The 21,801-nt window shown below is 40.8% G+C and overlaps 1 protein-coding gene across 2 annotated transcripts in view; it reads left to right on the forward strand.

The window, feature by feature from the left end:
• The first annotated feature begins 4,663 nt into the window (after positions 1-4,663).
• The window catches only part of LOC133616367 (uncharacterized), a 34,490-nt gene continuing 17,352 nt past the window's right edge, over positions 4,664-21,801 (forward strand). Inside the window, exons 1-3 of one of the 2 annotated variants that reach the window (XR_012050827.1) lie at positions 4,664-4,979; positions 9,956-10,117; positions 12,769-12,899. Coding sequence is in view for 1 of the 2 variants with exons in the window: in XM_061975539.2 (XP_061831523.2) it covers positions 4,869-4,979; positions 9,956-10,117; positions 12,769-12,899 (404 nt within the window). In the remaining variant the exon portion in view is untranslated. The remainder of the gene's footprint in view (positions 4,980-9,955; positions 10,118-12,768; positions 12,900-21,801) is intronic. The other variant, XM_061975539.2, reaches the window with a different exon arrangement.

The raw sequence follows: 21,801 nt of genomic DNA on the forward strand, positions 1-21,801 counted from the left end.
GGTAAAAAATGTTGCAAAAAAATTATTATTTATTAAAATAAAATAAAATAATGATTTAGGTAGCCCTTTTTGTCTTTTTTCAATTATTATTTATTAATATTTAATAATCTCTGTATTTGCTTTTGTTTTCTTTCCTTGTTGAAAGTGCCTTGACTTTTGAGTGAATTATAAATGTATGTTTGTTGTTCAATAAAAATAATATTAAAAAAGGCACAAAGCTCCGCCCCCAATGCGCGCTCCCGCGTCTACAAAATATTTCAGGGATACAGAATTGCGCACGACACCGGAAATGACGAAATTACCCGCGTCTTTTTCTGTTTACATCTTTTCTTATTACTATTATATATCTTTGAACGCACTTATGTGCTCAGACGATAATAATAAGTACGGAAGTGTGTGAATTGAACCTTGTCACCAATAAGAATGTACTTTTTTTTAATTTAAAACATTTTTGATTATTATTATGTATTAATATTTAATTCCCAATCTGTGGTTTACAATTATCAATCAAATCTTGGAGGATGATTAAGAGTACAAAAGCCCTTAAATTGTGATTTAGGTAGCCCTTTTTGTCTTTTTTATTTTATTTTATTTTATTTTTAGGGCCCGTATGGCCCATTGCATAAGGACTCCCAAAGGGAGTCCTTATGCAATGGGACATAAGGACCTATTGAATTTGTAAGGTTTTATTCTTTATTATTATTATACCGGCCGCCTCTTTGAGTTGTAATTTGACCCACTTAACATGCTTCAAAACTCACCATATTTGACGCACACATCAGGGCTGGCGAAAATTGCCGTTTGATGAAAAAAACCAAACCCCAAAAATCAAAATTGCGCTCTAGCGCCCCCTAGGAAAAAAAAAAAACTAGACTGCCTGTAACTCCCACTAGGAAGGTCGGAGAGACATAAAACAAAAAACCTCTATGTAGCTCTGACTTAGACCTAAATTTCATTAACGGTACATTCTCGGGCAAAAATCAACATGAAGTTGGCAATTCCCCCTTTAAGACAAAAAAGTACTAAAAACAGTCACTTTTGCCTCTTTGAGCTGTAATTTGACCCCCTTAACATGCTTCAAAACTCACTGAACTGAACACACACATCAGGACGGGCAAAAATTGCGATCTAATAAAAAAACCTAACCCCAAATCTCAAAATTGTGCTCTAGCGCAATTTTTTAATGAAACGCACAAAAAACTGCTCCTCGGATGAAAAAAACTGACAAAACTGCCTGTAACTCCCACTGGGAAGGTTGGAGAGACATGAAACAAAAACCTCTATGTAGGTCTCACTTAGACCTACATTTCATAAATTGACAACCCCCAGCAAAAATCAACAGGAAGTTTGCTATTCCCCCTTCAAAACAAATTTTTTGTAAAAACCGGTCACCTTCCTTCAAAAACTATCTCCTCTGAGCGCGTTTGTCGTTTCAGCTTCAAACTAACACAGGAGAGAGATTAAACCCTTATGTACAAAATACCAGAACAGCGTTTTAATACTTGCTCCGGTTTTGATTTTATGACCCTTCAAAGACCCGCTGCGCTGATGCTGCTGCGCTGCTGTTTTTTTAAGATGGCTGCTTAAAAGCAGGAAACACCAACGTGCCCACACAATGCAGACAAGGTAGGTACACTAGACAAAAGTCTTGGGACACTTCAGACTAAAAGTAGACAAAAGTATTGGGACACTTATGACTATCACTGGACAAAAGTATTGGGACATTTAGGACTAGCACCTGCCAAATACGCGGGCCCGACCAATGCTGCTTGCAGCTTTAATTTTAATTATTATTTATTAAAATAAAATAAAATAATGATGTAGCCCTTTTTGTCTTTTTTCTTTCTTTTTTTAAATTATTTATTAATATTTAATACTCTCTGAATTTGCTTTTGTTTTATTTCCTTGTTGTTGAAAGTGCCTTGACTGTTAAGTGAATTACAAGTATATGTTTGTTGTTCAATAAAAATAAAATAAAATAAAAAAACAAGGCACTAAGCTCCGCTCCCGCGGTTACAAAATATTTCAGTGATACAGAATTGCGCACAACACCGGAAATGGCTAAATTACCCGCGTCTTTTTCTGTTCACATCTTTTCTTTTTACTATTATATATCTTTGAACGACTGTAACACAGAAATGTTTGTCAACATTATTATGCTCCAGGCAATTTTTTTTCCACATAAATGTAGATTTATAAAAGTAAGGCCTACATTTTCTAATTGGCTTAATGGTTTACAATTATCAATCAAATCTTGGAGGATGATGAAGAGTACAAAAGCCCTTAAATTGATATCTTTGTTAAAAACATTTAAAGTGATTTAGGTAGCCCTTTTTGTCTTTTTTTTAAATTAATTTAATTGTTTTTATTATTATTTATTAAAATTAAAAGTAAATTAAATTAAATAATGATTTAGGTAGCCCTTTTTGTCTTTTTTTTTCTAATTATTTATTCATATTTAATCATCTCTGTATTTTATTTTGTTTTCTTTCCTTGTTGTTGAAAGTGCCTTGACTGTTGAGTGAATTATAAATGTATGTTTGTTCAATGAAAAAAAAAAATCACAAAGCTCCGCCCCCAATGCGCGCTCCCGCGGATACAAAGTATTTCAAGGATACAGAATTGCGCACGACACCGGAAATGACGAAATGACCCGCGTCTTTTTCTGTTCACGTCTTTTCTTATCACTATTATATATCTTTGAACGCACTTATGTGCTCAGACGATAACAATAATTACGGAAGTGTGTGAATTGAACCTCGTCACCAATATGAATGTACTTTTTTTTTTTAACATTTTTTTATTATTATTAATAATATTAATATTGAATACCCTATCTGTATTTGCTTTTGTTTTCTTTCCCCGTTGTTGAAAGTGCCTTGACTGTTGAGTGAATTATAAATGTATGTTTGTTCAATAAAAAAATAAAATAAAAACAACAACAAACAAAAGGGCACAAAGCCCCGCCCCCAATGCGCTCTCCCGCGCAGGGCCGGCCCGTGGCATAGGCCGTATAGGCAAATGCTAAGGGCGCCGTCCATCAGGGGGCGCCACGCAAGTGCCACAAATGTTGGAGAGAAAAAGAAAAAAAAAGGTGGTACTATTATTTCTAAATACAAAAAATAATCCCACGTTAATTAAAATGCAAAGTAAAGCCTATTTAATAGAAATATTATTTGTTACAACATTCCCCCCCCCCGCACGGTGCGCCCCCTCCCTTCCCGTATCATGACTCTTTTTGGACGTCACCACATCAAAAAATCAACACAAGATGTCAAAACGGCCAAAACTGTCAGGTGCCCAGGGAAGAAAAAAGAGAAAAGAAGAGGAGAAACGAGAAAAGACAGAGTTAGCAGGTAGGTAACGTTAGCCTACATGAAATTATTTGTCTGTTACAGAATGTGATAGTAACCTGGCTTTTTAGCATTAAGCTAATGTTACATGAGTCGGCAATTGCTAATCAATAAATAGCTAGTTCTGTTTTAACGTCGGGTTAATATTGTGGAGGGGGCTAAATTGTTATGGAAAATAATAATGTAACATTAGGTAATTACAGTACTCCCACCTACATTCCTCTGGGACATTTGTATTAGATATTTTAAGCAGGTGTTTTTTGTTTACATTGTTATTGCCTTGTGGTTAGCTAATGTTTGCCCTGCAGGTAATAGTCACTTTTCCACCCCTTTATATATTAGGTATAGTTGTAAGTAAAAAAAAAAGGTCAAAGACAAAGCTATTCGGTTTCTTGTGAGTATATACACTTCACTGCCGATGTGGGGGGGCGCCACCTAAAATCTTGCCTAGGGCGCCAGATTGGTTAGGGCCGGGCCTGCTCCCGCGGATACAAAATATTTCAGGGATACATAATTGCGCACGACACCGGAAATGACGAAATTACCCGTTTTCTGTTTACATCTTTCCTTATTACTATTATATATCTTTGAACGCACTTATGTGCTCGTACGACAATAATAAGTACGGAAGTGTGTGAATTGAACTTCGCCACCAATAAGAATGTTTTGTTTTTTTTCTAAACATTTTTTAATTATTATTTGTTAATATATAATAGCCTCTGTATTTGCTTTTGTTTTCTTTCCTTGTTGTTGAAAGTGCCTTGACTGTTGAGTGAATTATAAATGTATGTTTGTTGTTCAATTAAAAAAAAAACATAAAAACAACAACAACAAAAAAAGGCACAAAGCTCCGCCCCCAATGCGCGCTACCGCGGATACCAAATATTTCAGTGATACAGAATTGCTCACGACACCGGAAATGACGAAATCACCCGCGTCTTTTTCTGTTGATTACTGTTTCTCGACTGTTTTTAAATGTTGAAATTTATAAATAAAAGTTTTAAAAAAAATACTATTATATATCTTCGAACGCACTTATGTGCGCAAACGATAATGAGTACGGAAGTGTGCAAATCGAATCTCGTCACTAATAAGTATGTACTCTTTTTTCTTTTTTCTTTTTTTAATTATTATAATTATTTATTAATATTTAATACTCTCTGTATTTGATTTTTTTTTTATTTCCTTCTTGTTGGAAGTGCCTTGACTGTTGGGTGAATTATAAATGTAGGTTTTTATTTTTTTTTTTAATAAATAAAATAAAGAATGTACTTCCTACCTCGTAGCCAATCAGAGCACACGAGCACCGGTCGCAGCCAATGAGCGTGCAGGCCGTGATTGATTTCAGCTGGAGGTGATGAACACGTGACCGCACTTTGGAAGGTAAAGATGTGGTCGGACCAAAAAAAAGATTGAGGAACAAGTAAATAAAACTAGTAAAGACGAGAATGCGTTATATAAAGCAAGGTTAAGAACATATATTGTTGATACGACGCTTGAAATACGGCCAATAGGATGCAGTCGAGTGAAAGTAAGGAAAATATCGAGATGGAATTATTCTCCTCTGATCCTTCCTGTATGATGATATCAACTCAAGAACGAGAGCAACAATACTGCTTTTATCAGGTAAGTACTCGCCTTTACTTGATGAAAACGTACATTTTATAGCTAGTACTGAAAAAAAAACACTTGAATATGTTCCAAAAAGACATTTAATTTATCTTTACCGAATGAGCTTCCGTTCGAATGGTGGGCGATAGTGATAGTCGAAACCTGACTGATACCTTCCACTTGAACTGTCGATATTGGGGGGAAAAAACGCCCAAAACAAAACTTGTTTAAAAATTAAATACATTTAAAAAAAAAAAGGGGAAAGAATCATGATGTTTATAGTTTGTGAAACCTTTCACCTATTTGGGAAATTATAATAAAAGTACATTTACATTTGAATAGCTTAGGGGTCGGCAACCTAAAATGTTGAAAGAGCCATATTGGACCAAAAATACAAAAACAAATCTGCCTGGAGCCGCAAAAAAATGAAAAGCCATATTACGTACAGATAGTGTGTCTTGAGATATAAATTGAATTAAGAGGACTTAAAGGAAACTAAATGAGCTCAAATATACCTACAAACGAGGCATTATGATGCAATATGTACATATAGCTAGCCTAAATAGCATGTTAGCATCGATTAGCTTGCAGATATGCAGTGACCAAATATGTCTGATTAGCACTCCAACAAGTCAATAACATCAACAAAACTCACCTTTCATGCACAACGTTAAAAGTTTGGTGGACAAAATGAGACAGAAAAAGAAGTGGCATAAAACATGTCCTAGAAAGTCGGAGAAAGTTATACATGTAAACAAACTACGGTGAGTTCAAGGACCGCCAAAATTAGTAGGACAAAACGGCGCTCGCCAAATACTCGAATCAGTGAAGCATGTTTAATATAAACAGTGGGATTTATAAAAATTAGGGAGGTTTGTGTCATGTTTGGCCTCCTACAGAAACCATATTAAAACAAAAAATATATTTTTTCCCCCTCATCTTTTTCCATTTTTCATACATCTTTGCAGGGCCGGCCCGTGGCATAGGCCGTATAGGCAAATGCTAAGGGCACCGTCCATCAGGGGGCGCCACGCCAGTTCCACAAATGTTGGAGAAAAAAAAAAAAAAAAAGTTGATACTATTATTTCTAAATACAAAAAATAATCCCACGTTAATTAAAATGCAAAGTAAAGCCTATTTAATAGAAATATTATTTGTAACAACATTACGCAGCTCCCGCACCCCCCTCCCCCCGCACGGTGCGCCCCCTCCCTTCCCGTATCATGACTCTTTTTGGACGTCACCACATCAAACAATCAACACAAAATGTCACAACGGCCAAAACTGTCAGGTGCCCAGGGAAGAAAAATTAGAAAAGAGGAGGAGAAACGAGAAAAGACAGAGGTAGCAGGTATGCCTACATGAAATTATTTGTCTGTTACAGAATGTGATAGTAACCTGGCTTTTTAGCATTAAGCTAATGTTACATGATTCGGCAATTGCTAATCAATAAATAGCTAGTTCTGTTTTAACGTCGGGTTAATTTTGTGGAGGGGGCTAAATTGTTATGGAAAATAATAATGTAACGTTAGGTAATTACAGTACTCCCACCTTACATTCCTCAGGGACATTTGTTTTAGATCTTTTAAGCAGGTGTTTTTTGTTTACATTGTTATTGCCTTCTGGTTAGCTAATGTTTGCCCTGCAGGTAATAGTCACTTTTCCACCCCTTTATATATTAGGTATAGTTGTAAGTAATAAAAAAAAAAGGTCAAAGACAAAACTATTCGGTTTCTTGTGAGTATATACACTTCACTGCCGATGTGGGGGGGCGCCACCTAAAATCTTGCCTAGGGCGCCAGATTGGTTAGGGCCGGGCCTGCATCTTTGAAAAAGCTCCAGGGAGCCACTAGGGCGGCGCTAAAGAGCCGCATGCGGCTCTAGAGCCGCGGGTTGCCGACCCCTGGTTTAGTTACATTAGTACAGGTCCCCAATAAAATTAAACCACCCTGTTTAAAATTCTCAAATCTGGACTGATTATTCTCTGAAATCTAAACATTGCTAAAATACCATTTTAGATTTGTGAAATGTATGATTTTTTTGTGAAAATATATCAAGACCCATTTAACCCTTCTTTTTAGTCTGGTGGACCACATAGTAAAGATCCACATTAAAAAAAACTTGTACTTAAAATTCTCAAATCTTAACAATTATAAAATCACAGTTTTTGATTTGTGAAACCTTTTTATTCAATTTGTGAAAATGCAACGATGGCACTAACACCCAATGTTAGTCACGTGGACCACAATATTGCGGGTCCAGAAAAAAAAGTGAAGTACCGTATTTTTCAGACTATAAGTCGCAGTTTTTTTCATAGTTTGGCCGGGGGTGCGACTTATACTCAGGAGCGTCTTATGTGTGAAATTATTAACACATTAGCGTAAAATATCAAATAATATTATTTATCTCATTCACGTAAGAGACTAGACGTATAAGATTTCATGGGATTTAGCGATTAGGAGTGACAGATTGTTTGGTAAACGTATAGCATGTTCTATATGTTATAGTTATTTGAATGACTCTTACCTTAATATGTTACGTTAACATACCAGTTGGTTATTTATGCCTCATATAACGTACACTTATTCAGCCTGTTGTTCACTATTCTTTATTTATTAGGGACCGCAATGTCCCTTTGGGACAGAGGACCCTATTGTAATTGTAAGGTTTTATTATTATTATTCTGCCGCCTCTCTGAGCTGTAATTCCGCCCCCTTAACATGCTTCAAAACTCACAATTTTTGACACACACATCAGGACTGGCGAAAATTGCCATCTAATCAAAAAAACCAAACTCAAAAACTCAAAATTGCGCTCTAGCGCCCCCTAGGAAAAAACACAGACAAAACTGCTTGTAACTTCCGGTAGGAATGTCGTAAAGACATGAAACAAAAACCTCTATGTAGGTCTGCCTTAGACCTAGATTCCATACATTGACATCTTTTAGCAAAAATCAACAGGAAGTTGGCAATTCCCCCTTCAAAACAAAAATTTAGTAAAAACAGTCACTTTTGCCTCTTTACCCCAAAACTCTAAATTGCGCTCTAGCGCCCCCTAGGAAGAAAACACAGACACAACTGCTCCTAGGAAGAAAACTCAGACAAAACTGCCTGTAACTTCCGGTAGGAATGTCTTAGAGACATGAAACAAAAACCTCTGTGTAGGTCTCACTTAGACATACATATATATATATATATATATATATATATATATATATATATATATATATATATATATATATATATATACAACCCTCAGCAAAAATCAACAGGAAGTTGGTAATTCCCCCTTCAAAACAACAATTTAGTAAAAACAGTCACTTTTGCCTCTTTGAGCTGTAATTTGACCCCCTTAACATGCTTCAAAACTCACCAAACTGGACACACACATCAGGACTGGCAAAAATTGCGATCTAATTAAAAAAAAAAACCCAACCCCAAAACTCAAAATTGCGCTCTAGCGCCCCCTAGGAAGAAAACACAGACACAACTGCTCCTAGGAAGAAAACTCAGACAAAACTGCCTGTAACTTCCAGTAGGAATGTCTTAGAGACATGAAACAAAAACCTCTGTGTAGGTCTCACTTAGACTTACATTTCATATATTGACAACCCCCAGCAAAAATCAACAGGAAGTTTGCAATTCCCCCTTCAAAACAAAAGTTTTGTAAAAACCGGTCACCTTTTTTCAAACATTATCACCTCTGAGCGCATTTGTCATGTCGGCTTCAAACTAGCACAGGAGAGAGATTGAACCCTTCTGATTAAAAGTTGACCAAAGAGTTTTAATTACTGCTCCGGTTTGGATTTTATGTGCCGTCAAAGTCGGTCCCGTCCATCGCTGCTTGCAGCTTGAATTTTAAATTCCCTTTCAAATGTCTATTCTTGGTGTTGGGTTTTATCAAATAAATTTCCCCCAAAAATGCGACTTATATATGTTTTTTTCCTTCTTTATCATGCATTTCTGGCAGATGCGATTTATACTCTGGAGCGACTTATACTTCGAAAAATACGGTATCTGTAAATTAATCTAGATCAGATTTAAGAATTTTAAGTACAGTATTGTTTAATCTGGACCTGAAGGTTGCGACTTGTCCAGGGTGTATCCCGCCTTCCGCCCGAATGCAGCTGAGATAGGCTCCAGCACCCCCTGCGACCCCAAAAGGGACAAGCGGTAGAAAATTGATGGATGAATGGGTAGATTATGATGGTCCAGGGGGGTAAATGTGTGTTTCATTGATCTTTCATACATGGATTAAAGGTTTCACAAATCACAAACTGTTTCGACCATGCAGCCCATTTTTCTTCAAATGCCTCCTTATTGTGCATCTTGAAACAGCCACACCACAATTTTTCAGAGAGTCCTGTACTTCAGCTGAAGTTATTTGTGGATTTTTATTTGCACACAACCATTCAGCATGAGTGGAAGATAGGTTTTTGTGTTATCATTCATATTCTCTGAAGAATGGCCAAGAAATCATAAATTCTCTCAGGGTATGTAAACGTATGAGCACGACTGTATATAATCTCCTGCCTCGAAAGAAAATATTTGCCTTGGTGCCCTAAAATATGAGCCCTCCTTTAAGGCAACACTTGCCTTGACCTTAAAAAGTAAAAATTTGAGGCCTGTATATTTTTACAAATATATTAAAAGGTTTAACAAACCATAAACTTTGTTACAATGATTCTCTATGTTTGTTACACACACAATTGTATCATGCATACATTGTTTTTTTTGTCATTAATTTGCACTAGTAACAAAATTATTAAATAACCATACCAATTCAAGTGAAAGGTATCAGCCCGGTGTCGACTATCAGTATCGCCCACCATTCGAATCAAAAGCTAACCAATTCTAATCAATGACACCACTACCAATAGTGGGAAAATGAGGAATTATATTAATCGTATGCAATATCAAACTATTGCAAAAACAACAGGACTTCTACCAAAACAAATAATAATGATGATGTTATCCTTTTTTTAAATTCAGAAAAACTTGGTGCCTCCTTTGGTTCGTAGATGTGAGGAAAACCCACAGCCCGAGGTTCAGATCAAGCAAGCCAAAACCAAAGCCAACACACCTGCCAGGGAGAGAACTAAGCGCTACCCTCCACCTGCTGCCTTCATGCAAGAAATGGAGATGGAAATGGAGGTGGGGTCCTATCAGGGATGTCATGTATCTCTATTTTTTATCTATACATATGAATGTGTGTGTGTGCATATTATACTGTGAGTCTTTTGTGGAGAATGCATATATGTTTAAGAGTTATTTCTTTATTCATAGTCATGTTTGAAGTGTTTTTCCATTTGTACTATTTCTATTTTTTCATTTTATGTCCGCAAGTAAACTGTGTGTGTTACCTTGAAGGCTTGGAATGTAGGAGTTGGAGTACTCCCTTATATCTTATCTGTATTAGAACAATGAGGATGTGTTCCTTTCTGGACAGGGTGGGGGCTTTCTTCTTCTGCAAGAAGTTGTCCTTTCCGTTTGAATGTTAGACCATCCCGAGATGACGGTATGACTGTATTGATGTGTGCTGGTCTCCTAAAGCTTTAGCAGAACTTGATAATATTCCTATTCTGTCTTGATGGTCCTTCTTACTCAGCATATATGTCATCTAAAGAACTAGGGATTGACCAGTGACTTTAATTTCCTGAAAGGAAGACTGGTCAGACGCAACAGTTTACAGTGCGTTCGGAAAGTATTCACATCACTTTGTTTTTTCCGTTGTTACAACTTAATTCCAAAATTGAATACATTAATTATTAACCTTTAAATTGGACCCCATTAATTTTTTTTATTTTTTTTTAAATACATAAATGTTGACAAATGTACTGTGGTCCATTTGTTTATTCCTTGTCTCAGACGCTTCTTCCTTCCACAAGCTCTGAGGTCAAGTTGGGAGAGCTCATGACCCCGGTAACTCTCCTTCCATTTTTGTATTATTATCTTTGCATGAATGCTTCAACATGATTCATGTACTGCACATTCTGATCACTAACCAAACTCTCATCCCTTCCCTTTTTCAGTCCGCTTGCAGAAAAATACTCGAATACTGAAATCAATTCAAATAGAAATTGGTACAAACCCCAAAACCAGTGAAGTTGGCTCGTTGTGTAAATGGTAAATAAAAAGAGAATACAATGATTTGCAAATCCTTTTAAACTTATATTCAATTTAATAGACTGCAAAGACAAGATACTTTACATTCAAACTGGAAAACTTTTATTTTTTGCAAATATTAGCTCATTTGGAATTTGATGCCTGCAACATGTTTCAAAAAAGCTGGCACACGTGGCAAAAAAGACTGAGAAAGTTGAGGAATGCTCATCAAACACTTATTTGGAACATCCCACAGGTGAACAGGCTAATTGGGAACAGGTGGGTGCCATGATTGGGTATAAAAGCAGCTTCCATGAAATGCTCAGTCATTCACAAACAAGGATGGGGCGAGGGTCACCACTTTGTCAACAAATGCGTGAGCAAATTGTTTAAGAACAGTTTAAGAACAACATTTCTCAACGAGCTATTGCAAGGAATTTAGGGAGTTCACCATCTACGGTCCGTAATATCATCAAAGGGTTCAGAGAATCTGGAGAAATCACTGCACGTAAGCCATGATATTACGGACCTCCGATCCCTCAGGCGGTACTGCATCAAAAAGCGACATCAGTGTGTAAAGGATATCACCACATGGGCTCAGGAACACTGCAGAAAACCACTGTCAGTAACTACAGTTGGTCGCTACATCTGTAAGTGCAAGTTAAATCTCTACTATGCAAAGCCATTCATCAACAACACCCAGAAACGCTGCGGGCTTCGATGGGCCCGAGCTCATCTAAGATGGACTGATGCAAAGTGGAAAAGTGTTCTGTGGTCTGAAGAGTCCACATTTCAATTTGTTTTTGGAAACTGAGGACTTGGTGTCCTCCGGACCAAAGAGGAAAAGAACCATCCGGGTTGTTATAGGCGCAAAGTGTAAAAGCCAGCATGTGTGATGGTATGGGGGTGTATTAGTGCTTAAGGCATGGGTAACTTACACATCTGTGAAGGCGCCATTAATGCTGAAAGGTACATACAGGTTTTGGAGCAACATATGTTGCCACCCAAGCAACGTTATCATAGACGCCCCTGCTTATTTCAGCAAGACAATGCCAAGCCACGTGTTACATCAACGTGGCTTCATAGTAAAAGAGTACGGGTACTCAACTGGCCTGCCTGTAGTCCAGACCTGTCTCCCATTGAAAATGTGTGGCGCATTATGAAGCCTAAAATACCACAACGGAGACCCCCGGACTGTTGAACAACTTAAGCTGTACATCAAGCAAGAATGGGAAAGAATTCCACCTGAAAAGCTTCAAAAATGTGTCTCCTCAGTTCCCAAACGTTTACTGAGTGTTTTTAAAAGGAAAGGCCATGTAACACAGTGGTAAAAATTCCCCTGTGCCAACTTTTTTGCAATGTGTTGCTGCCATTAAATTCTAAGTTCATGATTATTTGCAACAAAAAAATTGAACTTTAAATATCTTGTCTTTGCAGTTTATTCAATTAAATATAAGTTGAAAAGGATTTGCAAATCATTGTATTCAGTTTTTTGTTTTTTTTTACGAATTACACAACGTGCCAACTTCACTGGTTTTGGGTTTTGTAGATTCAAATGTTCTTTTTTTCTGTGTGCTGCTTTTTTTTCTTCCTGTGATTCAACCTAATCATGTGTTGATTGTTGTCTTTAATTATCGTCCTAACGGAATTCAGTGGTCCTTCTCGGGAAATAATCCAACGGCTGTTGAACTCTCTTACAGTGGTCTCACGCGCCCTCTTTGAAGAAGGAAAGTCGGGCCAAATGGAAGAGTTTGACACCCCAAAAGACTGGGCTGGTGGTCAAAGATGTACTCTGTTTATCAGGAGGTTACTATGACGACGAACTCATAAGGTGAGAGTGTGAAAGAGATTGTCTTTTGACAGTTTATGAATTTCGATTAGTTTTGCAACACAAATTGAGTCCACAAAAACACATTTTAATTTAGTTGGAGGAACAAGCTAAGAGCACCATGTACTCCCTTTTTAGACCGCTCAGTAGGGGAACCTCAAGGATCTATCTTGGGCCCCTGCTTTTCAGGGATAAGTTAAGATATCCTGCCATTTGTTCAGAGGTTAGCCCCCAAACGTACACAGATGACATTATATATCCATTAGCGCTGTGAATCTTTGGGCAGCGCAGGATTCGATACGATTCTGGGATAACGATTCAATTCAAAATCGATTCTCTATTCAAAATGATTCTCGATTCAAAATCAATTCGTCTTTGCAAGTCTTAATAAATAGATTATGAATAAGTATGACATAAATAAATGTAACGATTGGAATGAAACTCGAGTAAAAGGAGTGTTTATTCTTCACAAAAATACTCAAGTAAAAGTTAAAAGTATGTGACATTAAAACTACACTGACAAGTAATTTAAAAAAAAAAGTTCCTTATGTAAATGTAGCGCCTTACCACCTCTGGTTGTTGATTACTACCTATTTGCATTAAAAAACCGCTGACCCAAGGTGGGCAGTGTAATGAACCTTCAACTTCAGTCATGAGGCTCAAGTTGTCGAACTCCTCACGGTGAGCCTTGGTAACTGATTCGTCAGGCAGAAGACAACTAGAGACAGCAACAGTAGCAGCAACAACAAGCTTTAAAGGCCTACTGAAATGCGATTTTCTTATTTAAACGGGGATAGCAGGTCCATTCTATGTGTCATACTTGATCATTTTGCCATATTGCCATATTTTTGCTGAAAGGATTTAGTAGAGAACATCGACGATAAAGTTCACAACTTTTGGTCGCTGATAAAAAAAGCCTTGCCTGTACCGGAAGTAGCAGACGAGTAGCGTGACGTCACAGGTTGTGGAGCTCCTCACATCTGCACATTGTTTACAATCATGGCCACCAGCAGCGAGAGCGATTCGGACCGAGAAAGCGACGATTTCCCCATTAATTTGAGCGAGGATGAAAGATTCGTGGATGAGGAAAGTGAGAGTGAAGGACTAGAGGGCAGTGGGAGCGATTCAGATAGGGAAGATGCTGTGAGAGGCGGGTGGGACCTGATATTCAGCTGGGAATGACTAAAACAGTAAATAAACACAAGACTCTATTAGCCACAACACAACCAGGCTTATATTTAATATGCCACAAATTAATCCCGCATAACAAACACCTCCCCCCTCCCGTCCATATAACCCGCCAATACAACTCAAACACCTGCACAACACACTCAATCCCACAGCCCAAAGTACCGTTCACCTCCCCAAAGTTCATACAGCACATATATTTCCCCAAAGTCCCCAAAGTTACGTGCGTGACATGCACATAGCGGCACGCACGTACGGGCAAGCGATCAAATGTTTGGAAGCCGCAGCTGCATGCGTACTCACGGTACCGCGTCTGCGCATCCAACTCAAAGTCCTCCTGGTAAGAGTCTCTGTTGTCCCAGTTCTCCACAGGCCAATGGTAAAGCTTGACTGTCATCTTCCGGGAATGTAAACAATGAAACACCGGCTGTGTTTGTGTTGCTGCAGCCGCCCGCAATACACCGCTTCCCACCTACAGCTTTCTTCTTTGCTGTCTCCATTGTTCATTGAACGAATTGCAAAAGATTCACCAACACAGATGTCCAGAATACTGTGGAATTTTGCGATGAAAACAGACGACTTAATAGCTGGCCACCATGCTGTCCCAAAATGTCCTCTACAATCCGTGACGTCACACGCCGGCGTCATCTTACCGAGACATTTTCAGCAGGATATTTGTAGCAGGATATGTGTTGCAATGTTAAGATTTCATCATTGATGTATAAACTATCAGACTGCGTGGTCGGTAGTAGTGGGTTTCAGTAGGCCTTTAATGTTGTTGACAACAACATATATTTGGAGAATGACGCCTGTTGTCAACCCGGGACACACATTATTTTTAGGGCAGGCAACGTTAGATGCCATATGGAAAGGCATTTTTGTGGTGCAGCCAAACGTGGAGGGCCTTACCAAGGCCAAAGCCTCAATCATCGAGCATCTACCACACACACACAAAATCACCGCAATCTTTCTGCGAGAGACCCCTGTAACCGACAGTTCTTGCCTAAAGATCCCTGGATTCATCTTGGCTTCACACATCGAGTGACATTCACGGGGTTGCCACAATAAAAAAAAAAAACCACAACTAAATGGAAAGCAATTGCAATGTAACCCAGACTCCAGCCGCGAATGGTCTGCCACACAAGTTGAAAGTATAACTGTCATTAACATCTACATGTCCCCTACATCTCGACCTCAAGTAAACTTAATCCGTGCTTTTGACCCACCCTGCATTTATTTGGGTGAATTTAACTGCCACAGCACAATTTGGGAAAAATACCTCATACAATCCAGGCAGTGTCACTTCAGCCGTTAAGCTGAAGACCTTTGGAAGACCTTTTAACCGCCTTACAGATAGAATTTCCAGACATTCTCAATGTCCAGTGACAGCCAACTCAATAGCTGTACAGCTCCTTGCAAATGGCTGCTTCAAGGATGACGCCCATTCCATCAAGCAAAAAACAACCAGCCCCTGGCAAACCCCAGGAGTCGATGGCCATATATCAGTACCCTTCTCAGATGAAGAACTAGCTTACGCTATTATCCAACTAAAGAGTGGACAAGCCCTAAGCCCTGACAACATCCCACCTGAGTATCTTTTACACTGTGACCAAAGATGCCTGGACTGACTCCAGGTGTTCTACTCCTCCTGTCTCCTTCGTCCGTTGATACCCAAGATCTGGTGGAAGGTTACCGTCATTGCTCTGCCAAAACCAAACAAACCTACGGTCAACCCAAATAACTACCACCCTATTTAATCCCCTGCATCCCCTTGAAAGCTCCTCGAACAACTCCCTCTTGCCCGGTTGGAGCCATTTGTGGACACCCAACTTCCTGACACCCAAGCAGTCTTCCATCGCGGATACAGTACTGTACAACACAAGGAAGCTTTCAAGTAACTATAAAGTCAGCTTTAAAAAAGGTTGCTAGACGGGTGTCATCTTAGTGGACCTGACACAGCGAGGCACCACAGCTTGATTCTGAAACTCTTCCGGATCAACGCGAATCGCAATCTAGTGCGATTCATTGCCAACAATATTGCGAATCGCAGTTTCGTACTAAAGACAATGGACAGTCCAGCCGCCCAAGACGCCTTAAGAAACAGAGTTCCCCAGCTTTCCACCTCAACAACAAAGAAGCTCGGCGCCATCTTACAGTCAACCTTAACAGGACACCTCTGCCCTACAACCCTACTCGAACATACTTTGGGGTAAAACGAGATAGGCAACTGACCTTTGGGTGACACTTTGAATTTCTACGTGGCAAAATGTTATCTAGGAACAACCTTCTTCGTCTGGCAGGCTCATCCTGGGGAGTCAATAAGTCTACCCTTCGCACTGGTCCCCTGGCCCCAGTCTACATTGTTGCACAATATCCCGCTCCAGCATGGTGCCAAGTGTACACACTAAAAAGCTGGACACGTCTTTAAACGACACCTTGAGAATTATTACTGGCTGCCAACGACCCACCCCATCTGATTTCCTGGCAGTGTTACACTTTGCAGAGAAGACTATTCACAGAGACTACTGAACAAGGCCTTGTTGGATGTGAACTATCCTCTACAGAACTCTCAACTTGACCACCAAAGCCTGGTTACTTTTTGCTCCTTTCTCCCCCCACATGCAGCAACTCTTCACTTCTCCAATATCAACATCCTTGACGAATGGAAAACTGGCTGGCAAGAGACCTCGCGACCTACTCAATTTACAGTATGCCCTAACACATCCTTGCCACCAGGTGCCAACCTGCCTCGTAGAGAATGGCTAACTCTGAATCGGCTACAAAATGGATTCGGCTATTTCAGCTCCGACCTGTACTTCTGGGGGCAGCGCCAATCAGCAGCCTGCAAGTGTGGCCACACTGAGCAGACTGCATACCACATACTCCGCGAGTGGTCAACCTGAGGACAAACTCCTTGACCTGCTCAACCACAACCCTGACACAGTGAGCTGGCTGCAACGCCTGAACCAAACAACATAGCGGCCAAAAAACGGAAGAATAAGAAAAGGCTTTGGTCATCTTATCTGTTTCTCTCTTTGCTAAAGAACAAAAACAAGTTAATGTCGTTACAGAGATAATGCTGCTCAAAGGTCATGTTGATTCACTCGTTGTACTCGTAACTCTTTCTCAAGGCGTTGAATCGATCACAACATGACTGTTCAGGTGGTTTTTAAGACATCCTGACCTAAAGAGAATACAATGACCTGGAATATTCACAGGCATAATTTGATTTACATTTCCCCCTGACTAATCTGTTATAGACTATATAATAATCAAATAAAACAGAGTGTTTGACATTTGCTATGCATGTGTTAAAGACAATTCGAGACATTCTGCAGCTGTACTCTCGGAAAAGTGAAACGTCCACATTGTATACTGTATATCAGGGTTCCCCCCAAACTGATGGAGACATGGATTGGGGCAGTGTTTTTCAACCTTTTTTGAGCCAAGGCACATTTTATTCATTAGAAAAATACGGAGGCACACCACCAGCAGAAAAGGTTAAAAAATGAAACTCCACCACGTTGTCATGCCTTATTTTGAGTTTGTTGTTGTTTCCTGTGTGTAGTGCTTTAGTTCCTGTCTTGCGCTGTTATTTTGGTGACCCTTCCTGTTTTGTTGGTGTTCTCCTGCAGCACCTTCCTTTGAGTGCTGTTGCCCGCACCTGCTTTGTTTTCGCAATCAAGACTATTTAAGTTGTGCGTACGCTATCCTTCTTTGTGGGGACATTGTTGATTGTCATGTCATGTACGGATGTACTTTGTGGACGCCGTCTTTGCTCCACACGCTGTAAGTTTTTGCTGTCGTCCAGCATTCTGTTTTTGTTTACTTTGTAGCAAGTTCAGTTTTACTTTTGTTTTGCATAGCCATCCCTATGCTTCAGTGCCTTTTCCTAGCGAGACTTGCCTTTTTGTTAATTTTTGGTTTAGGCGTTGCATACCTTTTTACCTGCACGCTGTCTTCCGCTGTGATCTGCATATTGGGATCACGACAAACCATCCTTGGCGCGTCATCCGACTTCTACAAAGCAATGAACTACCTGCTGCCACCTACTGATATGGAGTATTACATGGTTACCCTGCCAAGCTCTACACAGCACAGGCACTAGACAACGGCACATTATTATAATTATTGCAAAAAATATTTTTTGGACCAATTAGGTGAAGTTGCATAATTTCCCACGGCACACCAGACTATATCGCACATTGGTTGAAAAACACTGGAGTGGGGGACCCCGTACTTATGTATCTTGTAGGAAATGGTGTTTTAAAATTTAAATTGGTCCCAAATGTACCTTGTTCTTGTACACTACTAAGATATTTTAATAATATAGTAGAGCGCCGTTAATCGCTAGCTGACAACTAGCACAGTAATTGCTAACTGACGACTAGCGCGGTAATCGCCAGCTGACATCTGGCATGGTAATCTCTTCCTGACAATTGGCATGCTAATCGCTAGCTGACAATGAGCACAGTAATCACTAGCTGACAACTGGCACTGTCATCATCATCATCATCATCGGCGGTCACTCAATGAAAATATGACGATCCTCCTGGTGGGGTGCTATCCCTTTATGGAGGATGCCTGTGCGTGACTTTGTTTAACGTGGGGAGACTGGTGCATAGACAGTCACCACACGATCCTTGACAGATCCGGGTCAGGGTCCAGTGGCATGGAGTCCAAGACAACTGGGGACCCTTTTCTGCTGCAGCTTTCATCCGCCATCCAGCCGTTGTGACGCTCCATAGGGTTAGCAATCGTCCTCCGCCTGTTCCATCGTTGAGGTCTTGGGTTGTTATTTCCCCGTAACTGGGCCCACATGGATGTGGGGGGGTGCCTTCTTCCGCCATCGCAGCCGTTGTGGTAGTTCTTACATCTACCGTCTTCCGCCTGCTCCGCCGTTGAGGTCTTCACCGTATCCCTGGCTATGGGGCAGTCAGGTACTAGGCCTTTGCCAAGGGCCACCTGGGGTAACGGTACTAAAGGGGTTAACCTCCTAGTGCCCCAAGACCCCATAGAGAAGCCTCCACTGCCGGATGCACTTTAACGTCATGCCCAGGACAAAACTGGTAATCGCTTGCTGACCACCGGCATGCTAAACGCTAGCAGACAACTGGTAATCTTTTTTTCTTTTGCCCGTCTACATCAACAATAAAACAGATCATGTTGTCGTTTCTGAAGCGGATCACTGACGTGTGTCCCCTTTCACAAAAAAAAAAATGTTGACAGTCACGCTATTAACAAGAGACCAGGATTTTATGGACCCCAACGACAGTGGTACATCAAACTATGAGCGTTTAACATTTTTGGGCACTGTAACACAGGGGTGGGCCGCATGAGCAACCTGAGCACTGCTGCAGGGCCACACCGACAATATTTCAAATAAATTTTGCTCAAATTATTTTTGATATACTGTAAGATAAATAATAATAATAATTTCATTTAACCTAACTTAACTTAATACAAAAGCAGATTGCTTTTGATGGTTTTATTTTTAACACTGTCTTACACAACACTTCCTGATGTATAATACAATGCAAAAATGTCAATTTCTGTCACTTTATCCTGCATCCTCTTTAAAAGTCCAACATTTTTCCCTGTCAGATTTGGACAACCATCTGTTGTCACACCTGCCAGCTTGTCCCATTTCAGTCCTAACATGTCCAAACACGCATTTACCTCTGTGAACAAGTCATTAGCTGTGGTTGTCTCCTTAATTGACTGCATGGCTGCCAGCTCCTCCGTGATTTGAAAGTCTGCAGTTATCCCACGTAAGAAGATGAGCAGCTGGGCGGTGTTACGTACATCGCAGTCAAACAGTCAAAGTCGGCCGTTCTGTTCTTCGGCTGAAGCTCCAAGTTTCCAGCGATGGTCTCAACCCGCCTCGTTACAGTGCGTCGGGAGAGTGACACGTTCTCAAATACGCCCCTCTTCTCCGGGCATATCAGCGCAACAGAGTCCAATAAGCACTCCTTAATAAACTCTCCGTCAAAAAACGCCTTACTTTTTCTGGCGATTTTTGTAAGAAATGACGAAACTTGTCCTGACGGCTGCATCTCTGGGGGTGTGAAATTTGGCAAAAAGTCCTTGTTGGGTTTGCAGTTCTACCATCAACGCATCAGCCTCCCTTGTGCGCGCTTCATCAGAGAGATTCCTGTATTTTTCCTCGTGCTTCGTCGTGTAGTGGCGATTCAAATTATATTCTTTAAACACAGCAACCTGTGTACCACAAATTAAGCACACGGCTTTACCTTTCATTTCTGTAAAGAAATACTTGGCAGTCCATGTCTTGTTGAAAACACGCCATTCGTCATCAACTTTTCTCAATCACACACGAGCATACGTCCACACGGAAGTAATACAAATAACGCTTTTCAAAACAAAAGCAGCACCGTTGTATTGCACACTCGACATACATACTTTTTAAAATGTATTTTGTAATTTATGATTGTTTTGTTTTTGTTTTGTGGACTTGGAAAAGGCATTCGACCGTGTCCCTCGGGAAGTCCTGTGGGGAGTGCTCAGGGAGTATGGGGTATCGGACTGTCTGATTGTGGCAGTCCTCTCCCTGTATGATCAGTGCCAGAGCTTGGTCCGCATTGCCGGCAGTAAGTCGGACACGTTTCCAGTGAGGGTTGGACTCCGCCAAGGCTGCCCTTTGTCACCGATTCTGTTCATAACTTTTATGGACATAATTTCTAGGCGCAGTCAAGGCGTTGAGGGGATCTGGTTTGGTGGCTGCAGGATTAGGTCTCTGCTTTTTGCAGATGATGTGGTCCTGATGGCTTCATCTGGCCAGGATCTTCAGCTCTCGCTGGATCGATTCGCAGCCGAGTGTGAAGCGACTGGGATGAGAATCAGCACCTCCAAGTCCGAGTCCATGGTTCTCACCCGGAAAAGGGTGGAGTGCCATCTCCGGGTTGGGGAGGAGGTCTTGCCCCAAGTGGAGGAGTTCAAGTACTTCGGAGTCTTGTTCACGAGTGGGGGAAGAGTGGATGGTGAGATCGACAGGCGGATCGGTGCGGCGTCTTCAGTAATGCGGACGCTGTATCGATCCGTTGTGGTGAAGAAGGAGCTGAGCCGGAAGGCAAAGCTCTCAATTTACCGGTCGATCTACGTTCCCATCCTCACCTATGGTCATGAGCTTTGGGTTATGACTGAAAGGACAAGATCACGGGTACAAGCGGCCGAAATGAGTTTCCTCCGCCGGGTGGCGGGGCTCTCCCTTAGAGATAGGGTGAGAAGCTCTGCCATCCGGGGGGAGCCCAAAGTAAAGCCGCTGCTCCTCCACATGGAGAGGAGCCAGATGAGGTGGTTCGGGCATCTGGTCAGGATGCCACCCGAGCGCCTCCCTAGGGAGGTGTTTAGGGCACGTCCGACCGGTAGGAGGCCGCGGGGAAGACCCAGGGCACGTTGGGAAGACTATGTCTCCCGGCTGGCCTGGGAACGCCTCGGGGTCCCACAGGAAGAGCTGGATGAAGTGGCTGGGGAGAGGGAAGTCTGGGCTTCCCTGCTTAGGCTGCTGCCCCCGCGACCCGACCTCTGATAAGCGGAAGAAGATGGATGGATGGATGGAATTTATGATTGGCCTCACGCGAGCCGGCAGGGACGCACAAAGGGCCGGATGTGGCCCGCGGGCCGCCAAATGCCCAGGTCTGCTGTAACATTATACACAATGCAACATCATCACTACCAATGATACTGTGCATGTTTACAG

The sequence above is a fragment of the Nerophis lumbriciformis genome, linkage group LG14 (assembly GCF_033978685.3).
Source record: "Nerophis lumbriciformis linkage group LG14, RoL_Nlum_v2.1, whole genome shotgun sequence".
Taxonomy (NCBI): Eukaryota; Metazoa; Chordata; class Actinopteri; order Syngnathiformes; family Syngnathidae; genus Nerophis; species Nerophis lumbriciformis.